The sequence below is a fragment of the Strix uralensis genome, chromosome 11 (assembly GCF_047716275.1).
Source record: "Strix uralensis isolate ZFMK-TIS-50842 chromosome 11, bStrUra1, whole genome shotgun sequence".
In the NCBI taxonomy this organism is placed as follows: domain Eukaryota; kingdom Metazoa; phylum Chordata; class Aves; order Strigiformes; family Strigidae; genus Strix; species Strix uralensis.
Window position 1 is genome coordinate 4,340,023 of NC_133982.1, and position 12,467 is coordinate 4,352,489.

General features: G+C 42.8%; 1 protein-coding gene across 3 annotated transcripts in view; it reads right to left on the reverse strand.

The window, feature by feature from the left end:
* The window catches only part of EDC3 (enhancer of mRNA decapping 3), a 28,118-nt gene that overhangs the window by 13,040 nt on the left and 2,611 nt on the right, over positions 1–12,467 (reverse strand). For 2 of the 3 annotated variants that reach the window (XM_074880464.1, XM_074880466.1), the window contains exons 2-4: positions 11,855–12,052; positions 10,110–10,423; positions 3,322–3,657 (exon numbers count right to left, since the gene is read on the reverse strand). In XM_074880464.1, coding sequence (XP_074736565.1) covers positions 3,322–3,657; positions 10,110–10,423; positions 11,855–12,018 — 814 coding nt within the window. In that variant the 5' untranslated portion in view covers positions 12,019–12,052. The remainder of the gene's footprint in view (positions 1–3,321; positions 3,658–10,109; positions 10,424–11,854; positions 12,053–12,467) is intronic. The other variant, XM_074880465.1, reaches the window with a different exon arrangement.

Consider the following 12,467-nt stretch of genomic DNA (forward strand, 5'->3'; position numbering starts at 1 on the left):
TTTGCTTACATCCTACATGAAACAACTTATTTTAGTCAGTCATAAAAACACAGACTGGAAGCCCTGCAGATTAGTCTTTTGGAGAACTGGCATCAGCAGTTTGCTGGTTTTACCGCTGCACAATCCTAGTTATTTTCTAGCTCCATGGAAACGTGGCATAAAAGAGCATGCAAGGATTCACAGACTTCTTCCTCTCCCACAGTGACAAGAGCTGGATATTAGCTCACTGTCAATCACCAGCATCACTTTGTTTGTGCTATTATAGCAGACAGAATAACCACTGTATCAACCAGAGCTCTTAAGACAATCATCTTCAAGATTGGCCTAGGGTAAAAAATTACAAAGTACTTCTTTTCCTCTCTAACAAGCGAGTGCTTTTTGCAAGTAGAGCTTCCCTGAGGAGTCCAGAAAAAAACTCTGTCAGGAGAATTCAAAAGAAGGAGAATTCTTGCATAGATATATCCAAAATCATGGCTTTCGGGGCTACTGGCACACTCATTTAGTTTCAGCAGCTGCTGCTTTTTGAGCCACTAAGAGGCAGGCTGCCTACAGCTTAGCATCCTCCTTCCAGTTGCTAAACAAAGAAATCAGGAGTTTTTTTTTTTTTTCAAGTGACAGTCCATCATTACTCCAAGCATACTGATTATCTTTCTGTCCCTCGGAGGGCTGACTCGCCTCAAAAAGCACTAAACTGCATGCCAGAAACAGCAGGCAAGTTACAGCTGTTTACAAGAGCTTTTGCTAGATAGCCATTCGCATTTCCTAAGCAAAAGTAAACTTCCTCAGTGGACACAAAGGAAGTCATCCTCTGTGGGAAAAACATCTAGAGACACAGCACTGGGACACTTTTATCATCATTCACAGGACTGTGAACGTGCCCAGCTCAGCACAGGCGACAGGGAACTGTAGTTGTCAATACCCTGCCCGTTGTGTGACACGACAGCTTTTCTTTCAAACAAATCCAGAATTCCATAGGGGAGACTAATCACCCAACAGTAGCTAATGAGGCTAGCGAGACTCTGCAAGTACAGAGGGGAGTCATTTACCACCCTCCCTGTGCAGGCTTGCCAACAACAAAACAAGAAAACAGCAGTGCTTTCACTGGGCTGCTCCCTTCAGCACACTGCAAACAGGGAGCCAAGAGTTTCCATAGTAAAGGACGATGGTGTTTAGCAAACACGATTTCATTTTCATCCCCTGAATTTACTTACTGATGCTTGCTGTTTATTGCATGTCAGAGTTTTCCTCCCAGGACCTGTACTGCTAGAACACCATATTAGCCATACTTCTCAAATTGGCAGCTAACAGTAGGTTAGCTTTTGTTTCAGACTAGACATACATAGAGGCCCTGTCTCCTCTCAGACAAGCCAGCTGGAAGATAAATTGACAAGTAGTAAATTTAAAAAAAAAAAAAAAGTAAATCACATACGAAAATGAAGAAGTGCTTATTCACACAGCACACAGGCCATTGGTGGAGCTTCTTGCCACAGGACACTGCAGAGATATTGAAAGCTTGCACAGATTTAAAAAGCAATAGGTTAAATTAAGCAGAAGAAAAAAAGCCCCATCAAAAGCTATTAATACTAAACTATCACTTCTGCTTCAGGAAGTCTTAAAATTGTGAAAGACAAAGCACTCAGAGGAAAGTCTCACTGCATGTTTACTCTTTTCTTTCACTTTTCCTTAAGTACCCTTGGAAACACAACACTGAGCTGGACAAGTTCTGATACGACTCAGTATGTTTTTCTCTCATTCGAGGCCAGAACAGATCAATAGGAAGATGGATGACACAAATGGAAAACTATGATATCGTTGTATAGCAGAACCATTAAAAAAAAAATATATGTTTTTTAAAAACTGAAAAGCAGCAAATCAGTACAAATGAATCAGCTTCCTTCTCTGAAGTGTTTCACACCCCAGATGGGGTTTCTGGACAGAAAAAGAAAGACAGATCAAGGATCTGATCACACTTCTGCTCAGTGGCCAGACCACCAGGATATCACCTATTTAGTGTCTCTCTACAAAAAGATCTGAAGTTTCATTTTATTTTGATGTGGAAAAGAAACATTCCTGGAATGCAGAAGTTCCTTCACTCCTACATTTTGCAAGTGTTAGAAAGCATGCAAACCAAAGGCAGGACACCCCAACTGAAGTTACAGGGAATGTGCACCTAAATGTAGCATAAAGCACATATGCTATACTGGATAGCATGTGTATGTAGAGAAATAAAAAGACTGCTTATAGTAAAATCCATTCGCGTACATAAGCAGCTCTGGTGCTTGGTCACAAAACTACTACTAGACATGAAATGAGAACAGTTCTAGCCTTCCCCAGAGCCATGGATTAGGACCTGAACAACTGCTCTCCGCATTCCGATTTCAGGAGCGCGGCCTCCCTGCAGGCAGGCAGCTCACTGATCCACCCCACTGCCTCCACCTCCATCCAAGCACCTACCTAGGGGCAGCAAGGACCAGAAATCAGACTTGCAGGAGAACATCTGGGCAGCAGCTGGCACCAGGGAGCTGAACTAGTTTCCCCCAATGATACACTTGACGAATGCTTCAACTCAAGCATCTGCCTGGAAGTTTTTCTTTCCTTTTACAATTAAGACTAAGGTAAAGCAAAGGAGAGAAAGACACAGCCGGCTCTCAGAACACACACTTTACATGCATGTTAATGCTACGCTCATCCAGATTTCTGGGGCTCGATCTTTCACACGGCAGCAGTGGATAGTAAGGTGGGGAGGGACCCCACATAAAAAGCCTTTTGTACAATGAATGTTTGGAATTACGGATGGAAGAGCCAGAACTGTTTCTTTTTACACCAGCGCCATTTAAAGTTCCACAAAACCATGCAGAAATATATAACAATCACCCGAAGAGTATCAGAAGCACATGAAATCTCCTGCCTTTTACCAAGAAAGCATGAATGACGATGTGCTACCGTGTACCAGAATCCTGAGACCATCTCTCCCTCTCAAGAGCCAGCAGTCAAGTCCACGCAGGTTCATCACGCTACTGAAATCAAAGCAAGGATTCAAATGGCTCTTATTCAGGTTCCATTCTTGTCATCCAACCATCAGTTTGTTCCCTAGTGCAAAAACACTTACCTTGTTGCCCTATCTGAGCATTTTTTTTATCTCAGAAATATTGCAAATTAAGGTTGTACACTGATACAAGGCACAGATCCAATCTTAGGTAAATGAATGCCCTTGCTCGTACCACATTAAGCTGACAGACACCCCTTGGGGAAACGATCCACCACATGTGCCCCAGAAAAGCAGCAGAGTCTGCATCCTTATCAGTAAGGGACGTGGCATACCCGTGCAGAATTCTTTGTTAGCGTTCTGGGGTACGACAATCCTTCTGTAGACTATGGGCTCCGATTCCAAGATGTTCTCGTCGTGCCGATAGCGAGCTGGTTTCTCATTTGGGGTCCCCCGGGAACGAGTGCCACTCCTCCTCTCATAAGTTTCAATCTCTTCAAACACAGCTGCCTTGTCAAAAAGGGCCAGGTTCCCTTCGAAATCAAAATCTGTGTCTGGGATTTCATCAATGTCATCCCCAAAGCACTCATCATCTTTGCTCTTCATTTGCCCATTTTTCAGGCCGCTCTTCTTTGGAGTCACTTGGTTTGGATGACGGCTACTGGATGACCCTAAACAAAAATATAAGCAAGTTGAAAGTGTGTCATCAATGGAAAAAGCCACGTTTGCTCATACACTTTGCAAACTTTTGGGAGAGGGGAGCTCACGCTTGCAGTCCACCGACTCAAGGGATACTCGCTTCCCAAAGAAGCTGTGGACCTCATCTTTGGCATTACTCACGCTAAGATAAGCTAACGGAAAAATAGAACAAGGCATCAGGAGAGAGACTTTCAGGGACTTTCCACTGGCAAGGTTAGAAAAACAAGCTTGACCACAGTAGCAAAGTGCTTCTCCACACTTTATTTAATTCAAGATGGTGTCACATTAGTGATACGGTAATAAGCTAGCCGTGCTCTGCGACAGTTTTCCTCCTATTCTGAGCTCATGTTCATGCAGGCATGTGGCCCAAGACCTTCTTTGGAATTTCCCTAAATTTCAGAAACTAATCTAGGTGTTTTCTTTCATAACAGGCTGGCCACCTGTTAATGATCTTTAAGGGAGAACTTAAAGCTCTGAATATAAAGCATTTCTTTTTCCTCACACTTGCTATCAGTAGGTACAGATTTCTGTAGCGATATGAAGTCCATTTCCTTACTCCTATTTCATTATTCTACTTATTCATCATCTTGCATGTTTAAGTACACTTCTTTCCAATCACAGGTAATTGTGAAAGCCTGATTTCTCTGGAGTGAGACTGATTAAAGTCTCTTCATTGCCAGTTTACGGTTGGAGATCAAGGACTGTTACAAAACCATATGCAATTACCAGGTCAACATACCCCTTTACTTGCTTATTTCTTACATTAGTATTCAGGTCACGACAATATTGATGTTTGTTATACCCATTGTTAAATTTGCAATTACTGGAAAATATTTCAGGCCAATTCCAGCAATTACAGATATTGCCTACAGCATCCAACAGATGGAGTCAGAGTTATCACACCAAAACTGCTTGCTCTACTAAAATATTTCTCATAATGATAATCACCTTTATACGAATGAGTTTATTGGCAAAATCCATTTGATAACACAGCAACAAATTGCCACCAAGTTACCACGATGATGTGCGCTCTTTATGTACCTCCTCCATAAATTAAAAAGCAGCATTTTTTTTGTCTTTAACACATTATTGTCAATCAGTGAGAAGACAGGGAGAATTTCAAGTTATCTAAGGATACTTAGAAAACATCCCAAAAAGATCTGCAATAGGTACAACCTTCATGGCTTCCCACAAAGTTACTTGTCACCTATGTAAGTGCAGACAAGTCTAGCTTGGTCTTGACAAATCCCTCCTTCTCCCTGCCTGGAAAGGCTTATTTGTAACCTCGGGTCAGACTGGCGGAACAGCCGAAAGCTGCCTAACAAACCTGAGCTCTGAATTCCCCCACTTCCAAAGTGCAAAATCCTCCACTCCATGGGCAGGAGCAGCACTTCTCCTAGAAAGTGAAGGGCCTCCCTCCTGTCAATTGTTTCTACAGGAGTGTTCATTCATTTCAGCATCAGGATGGAAACCGGCATAGTCAAGACCAACGGGCCAATTTCAGCCAAGTTAACAAACAGAACTCATCTCTCTACAGCAAAGTTATTCAGTAGCTCAATTACACATCTTAAAATGCTGCTGCTAACTCCAGAACACTCATATGACTACCTGAAGCCTTTATAGAAAACACTGTAAAACCAGACGGGAGCAGAGCATGCTTTCCTAGAAGATAAAGGCAGGCTTGCCTGCTATCAAGGACTTTTTAAGCTCTGGCAAATTTGTTCACCTAATATCACGTCTGACTTACGCCACGCTGAAAGATGACTTGCTAAGGATATGTACTCAGGTTTATTCTCAATTAGGAATGCATTGTCTCAGCAATGATTTTCCTCCATTTATTTCTTCCCTATATTTTAGGCAGCATGTCACTTGTTTTTTTCTAGAGAACTGTTTCAGTGACTAACCTGAAAGCTTTCCCAGCCCCCACAGCAAGGAAGTTCTTTGAAATGCTTGGCAGCTCCTTCTCTGGAGTATGTCTCAAGTACTTGAGCTAAACAAAATAGGCCTGAACACCCTAAAACACTCCCTCTCTCAAAAAGCTGCTGCAGCTTCAGTCTCCAGATATGCCATGGTCCAGCAACAACAAAAAAGCACACAAGAAGTCAGAATCCAGTATTTCACACATTGAAAAGCAGGAGATAAGACCCCAAACCTCCAGGGTTTTGAAGAGTCATTGTTCGCCATTAAAAAAAAAAAAAAAAAAACCAACCCCACAATAATAATTGTGGTAGTGCAAGCAATTTGTTTTTCTGGTCTTTTTGTTTGTTTTAAATGTGGCAACAGTCTGAGTGCTCAACTTATACCAGTTTAAAAATAGTTTTGCTCAAGCATGCCTAGTAAGCACTGAAGAGACTGGAAGAATCATCTTTCCTCAGCTTCATCACCTGGCCTAATGAAAGATATCAGCTTTTCCCTTTCTTCTCCAACACCATTGTATCACTATAGCTACAGCACTATGTTTAAAAAATATCTTAAAGGGCACCTACAAAATTACAACAGCTAATAGTACATCTCTCGCAGCAACAAAGCTACCCTGACTACTGTGCTTACCGTAACCTCACTGCATCAGGAAAATCACTGACCACAGCACAAAGCCACTTACCTCTTCAAAACAGCAGCATCAGTACAACAGCCAGCATGAAACACCTATTCTGCATATCCTGGAGCAACTGAAACTAGCAGTACAGCTTTGAGTGGTCAGCGTTACCACACTTTGACAATACACTCTATTTATAGGGTCTCTATTTATGAGAATTTGAAATGACTATTAACTACAGCAGGTCATTCATTTTCAGACACAGTGATTTTCAAGCTGCTGGAGATGTCATCGAGTTTTTATAAACAAACGGGTAAGAACTGAAATACAGTGTAATACACCTTTTGCCAAGAAGCCATTGAAGGACAGAGAGCACAATTCAAGAATTGCTGGTGGCAAAACACGATTTAGGAAAGAGGAAAGGGTAAGACTTTCTGGCAAGGACAATTCCAGTATGCAAGCTGTGACCACCCATTTACATGCATAGTTTTGAGAGAAAGGGAGAGCTTTTTACCAACGCACAGCTTTCACTCTCTGCCCTAGATAAAGGATTCCCAAACGGAATTTGACATATAAACCACTCCAAAGTTGTACATAACTTGGTACGGAGCTAGCAACTGCCACTGCTGACAAGGGAATCGCATCCAACGCTGCTGCCGTCAGCCACACAAGAAATGAAAACCCAGACCAACACAACAGGCCGAGTCCTCCAAATGTTCCTAAACTCCAGGTCGAAGCAATAGTCAAGGGACCCTGTGAGTTGAGATGAATAAGCTAGAGCCTAACCCAAACACAGTGGCAAACAAGCCTGCTTCTTGTGCCAACGTCAAGTGTAATGGCAACCCAGTCCGATCCTGTTACCCAACAAGAGTTTTTATGCTCATTGCCAGGTACTTCTGCAAACAACTCCACGCAACCCTCGGCTGACCTGAAAAGCAAAACGTGGGGATAGATGCACCACCACGCAGTGGATCCAGGGGACAGAAGCAGCTGATGTGAGCAGTGTGTAAATGCTGACGGAATAAAAAGCTGCACTAGAAAAGCTGTGAGAACAATGGCTGGAAAGCTCCCCAGGCTCCCCTGCAGACACAATGAATGGGAGCCAAGACCGTACCTCATCAAAACGAGACGTGCCGGCATTGTGGTGGGCAGCTCTCTAATCCATACCGCTGGATGCCAACTCTGAAATACTGCTGACCCACACAACTGGCTGTCTTTTCACAGACCGCGTTACAACCTTGTCACAGAAGTTGCACAGAACACGGCAGAGGCCTCCAACGAGCTCTGAGCAAAGTGACGCAGTGCTCCTCTTAAAGCATCGCCATCTAGACAGGCAAGAAGACCGGCAGCTGATTCCGTTCAGGGAAAAGAGAAGAGCCTAAAAAGAGGGCAAGGGGAAGGAAAACGCAGGCAGAAGAATCTGAGATAAAACCAACAGGAGAAGTGTCCACTGCCTTCCAGGGCACTAGTGTGACACACCAGACCAAGCCATTGCCTGAAAGCCGCTGTTCACAGCTACTCTTGCTTCCATGGCCTGATCCAGGTGGCTACAGAAAGCCAGACCTTCTAGTCCAGCTCCTTCTGGATGGCAACTTCCAGAGGCTCTGCCCTGCGTGTGTATGCGTGAAGCTTATTAAGGAGAACAGCACATGGCTCCACGTCAAGTTGGCAGCCTGACGCTGCACAGAAAAGCGCCTCCCTCAAAAGATAAACAATACTTCCCAGGCTTTTTTTGTTTCTGAGGAGAAAAACCTTTCATGTCTAGCACACAAGCAAACGTAAAGTCTCTAGAGAGCTGGCCGCCTTCCTGTGAGATCCCTGTGGGAGCTTTTGCTGCCAGCCCTGGCATGAACGAGCCTGGTGCCAGCACGGCACAGAAGCCATTGTTGTGAAACCTGCGTTGGCATTTGTTGTTTATTGATTCCTGTCACACAAGTAATCCAAAAGGGGAACTTTGTCCCTGACTTAGCACGCTAAAGGGCATCAAGAGGTCAACTTTCAGCTGTACTAAACTCTGTATGACTGCAGTTCTAGATGACATCTCAGCCCGTTCTCCCCCAGACACCCATACCCACCATCTCCATAGGGCCAGGACCTCTTCTGTCCCCCTCCCCAAATTCACGTGTCATTTTCCCTGCTCTCCAAATACCCTCTAAAATGTGTGTAAGAGTTCACTTCTCTACCTCATTTATTCTAAAATTAATCCAAGCTAACAATAATCTACATCTAGCAGCTTGCTCAACTTGTTTCAAAGTCTGTAAAAGAAAATCTGACCTGCCGTTGTGCTTATGTAAAACCAACACAAGCTGTTTGTGGTTTGAAGTACTTGCTGCTCACCCCAGACCTACCAGACACTGGCAAAACAGCATTAAGTCCAGTAATCCTCCTACACGCTCCAGCCAGCCAGAATAAAGCAAAGCAGAAGTTATTTTAGACATTTAGGTAGCTGACCTTGAAGTTTGGAAAAGTTTTTCTAAAACCAACTAAAGTAACATACTCAAACAACTGGAATTTACAAAGGGGTAGGGAATTTAAAAAAAAATAAAAATAACCTTAAAGGAACCACAGTTCTCTTCCTACAGCAAGCACCACACAGTGTTTAGGCCTAGGTAGAGGTAAAACACTCAAAACCAGACAGGCTCGAAGATGGTTAGGTCACCAAGGAGTGTGCGCCTCCTCCTCCACATCGTTCTGGCCTTCCTTCTCCCGTGGACGCCATTTGGCAATCATTAAATAAAGTGAAAATGAAAAGAGTTACAACCCTTTCAGAAAATAATACAGCTGTTGGTGGGGGAGGAAGACTTCTGGAGGTCCAGGAATCTCTCCACAAAAATACAGCCTTCGATCTCCCTGTTTAATTGGCCTTGTCCACCTTGGTTTTGTTGCTTTTCTAAACACAAAAGCAAGGGGAAAAAATGAAGTCACAGAAACACGCGGGATACATACCGATGTTTCAACAATTAAGTCATGGAAATATGCTGCATATATACTGACATTTCGGTAATTGCATGATGAAGATCTGGAAAGGAGCACAACCCAGGGGGCTTTGAGAAAAAAAAACGAACATACCCAATTTTGGCACAGCATGAGAGCTGGCTGAAGATTTTATGAACAGAAATAAAAATAACGGATGCTTGACTTTGAGATGCGCTGATTGTATCTTTACATCATCCTCATTAGAGCCAGTTAATTTGTATTTTTAACAACACAGCACATAACATTTGTAATTACTTGTGGGGTGATGTTGTAATAGGTTACGGTTATACAGGCTTTAAATAGAAAAGCTTCACAATATTGCAATTTGTTTCCAGTTCCTTTTAGAGGAAAAATGGAGGCTGGTAATTGGGTAATTTTCAAATAGAAAAGATAGTAGGAAGGAGGAAATCACTGTAACCAGCATTATTCGGCTGTACATTTTCTAACATTTGATGCTGGTGAAGCAGAATAATACACAGGGTGGAACAGGGAATATTTCCACGAATGAAACTTGAATATTCACTTTAACAAATAAATTGTTAAAGAAGTATTTGCATTTTATGTAAATAGGCGTCAATCACACTTCTTTCAGAAATGCTGCAGTAAAGAAAACACCAGTATGTTGGTCTTTGCATACTCAAGGTTATGGGTGAGACTGCATCACCATTTAAAGGGAAGTGCCAGACATTTGGAAGAGCTATACTTATAATACTCTGAGGCACAGCTTGTGAAGTCTCTCCTCACTATTTAACTTCCTCTTCTCCACAACTTCAGGTGGCAATACAAGTATAAAAGCAAACAAACAAAAGTTTCCAGCACCATTTGAAGCGTTCTTGCTGAAGAAGGGAAGATGTTGCAGCGGGTAACCCAGGCAGGCAGAAAGGAAAGTTGCAGGATAACGCATCTACTCACAGGAATTGTGTCTACGACGGAAGCCTTTGGACTGAGTCAGTGTTTCCATGTGTCGATCCATGTAGCTCTTGGAGCACTGCTGCTGTGGAGAGATGATAATATCCTGATTCTTCATGTCTGTTCTCCTTGGGATATTCTGCGGGGCACTGCTGGAGACGGGCTTCTTTAACACTTTCCCAGTGCCATTCTGACTGGGACCCACTTGGCATCCAACACCAGGGATGCCCATTTCTGTCTGCTGCAGATCCCCACATTGTCTGCTGTCCCCTGGCCCTGGGATCTCCAGAATTTTCAGCTCAGTAATGTCACCTGCCCTAAAAACAGCAAAAGAAAAACAGACATTCAGGAATGTCTCCTTCGAGGTACCTTTGCAAAAAATAACCCCTAAAGAAAAATGTGCAACATTGTACAGTGGGTTTTTTCTGATGTCACTATCAATAGAAACAAGGAGGAAAAAAAAAAGTATTTTAATGCTCAAACACACTGCATGTTTCCTCAGACATCAAAATATTAAATTGAAATTACATGAATCTTCAAAATAACAACTCAAGTATTTCTACACTGCACCTGGATTTTGCTTGAAAGGTTCCTAGCTGAAACAGGAATCAAACAGAAAATGGAAGCAACAAGCACAGACCTTTGTAGAAACCTGCATTAATTTAACAGTTTCTAGATAATATAATTAATCTCAGCCTTGAGGCTATTACTTTTAATCCATTTCTGCAGAAAGCTACCCTTAGATTACTGCAATTCACGCTCAGACGAGGATGGTGCTTCCCATTTCCTCAGAAAAGGGATAAAGAAAATTAATGTAGCACTGGGCATGAGCCAAAACCAAACAAAGAACTGGTTACAAAGACCTCCATTTGCACTGACTGCAAGAAATGAACCAGAAATTAATGTCCCCTACTTTAAACTTAATAGGTTTTTGTCCAAATGGGATATAAAAGTAGCGAGAGCTTGCTACAGACTTCCACACATCTGGAAGAATATGGTTGTCGTCTTTCACTACTCACTCTCTTCAAAATCCAAGGAAAAAAAAAAAAAAAAAAAAAAGAGTATTGACTTCAGGTAATCAATCTTATTTAAAAATCAGTGACTCAGACTCTTAACTATCCTAATATGCCAGGTAATGGGAAAATGTCCAGTGATGAGTGACTCTTATTTTTTTTAAGCACAGTGCTACCAGGAGCTGGTGGGAAAGAACTCCTGAGAGCTACAACACTGCTGCATCAATTCAGCTTTTTGGTTCAAAACTCTCTCCTGTCTACACAGAGGAAAGAACATGGCAAGAAACAGAGGGGATAGAGCTGAATTTAATAAGCGCGCTTGATTTAATTGTATTGGGGCAATAATTTTAATTGATCTACCACTCTGCTTTCTCTTCTGTCACACTTTAATTACATATAGTACACAGGTTGAGGGCAAAGCTTTCAGAGAGTATGCCAGCCCCCTCAGCTACCCAAAAACCTAACAACACAATGTATACACACACACACAGTCTCATCCACAAATAACCTCCACGTGTGAGCTACACCACTTCTAACACAGGAATCACAGAGCCAGAAAATAATCTCCTGCACACAAACTAACAGAAACACAAGAGGTACTTCTCATCCAAAGATGCTCAGTAGCAGTAAGGAGATTTAAGGCAAAGAGCTCACTTCCGGGGAAAACCAAAACAAAACATCCAAACTAGATCCAGACCTTGCCTGGAAAAAGGCAGGAGGAAGAAAGACACTAACCTGAAGGTGACTTCTGGCACGAGGCACTTGACCCCGTTATGGAAAGGCCGCGTCAGGGAAATGGTCTGGCTGACCTGATCCACAGCAGACACTCGTCCTTGATAGACTCCCAGGCTTTCTCCACAATTAATTGACACGATGCTCCCGAGCCAATCCGTAGCCATATTTCTGGCACACAGTTGCTGTAAAGACACAGGCCTGGCCGTAACAAGATGCAGAAAGTGACAACCTGAATCAGCATCAACTGCATCCCCCAGCCCAGAACCCTGGCTCCCACCCAGGCTCCAGCTTTGTCAGCTTCTCTCTTCTTTGTGGGGTGGAAATCACATCCCTACAGACACCAACGATCACAGCGAGCGTGTAAATCCCTGGATGGGGCTTTGCCTATACTATTGTTTGTAACACACATCGCCATTTACATCATTAAAGGAATAATTTTCTAACTGAATTCAAGACTAACAGCCTCCAACAGCAATATTTAGTCCTGTCTGCGGACATTCTCCCTGTAATTTCAAACAGGGAATTCATCTTCCCTTCCTTTTTTAAAATTTTGGCCTACAAACACTGGGGCAGAACATCTTTTGTGAATACTCAGCAGTGAGAAGATTGATCT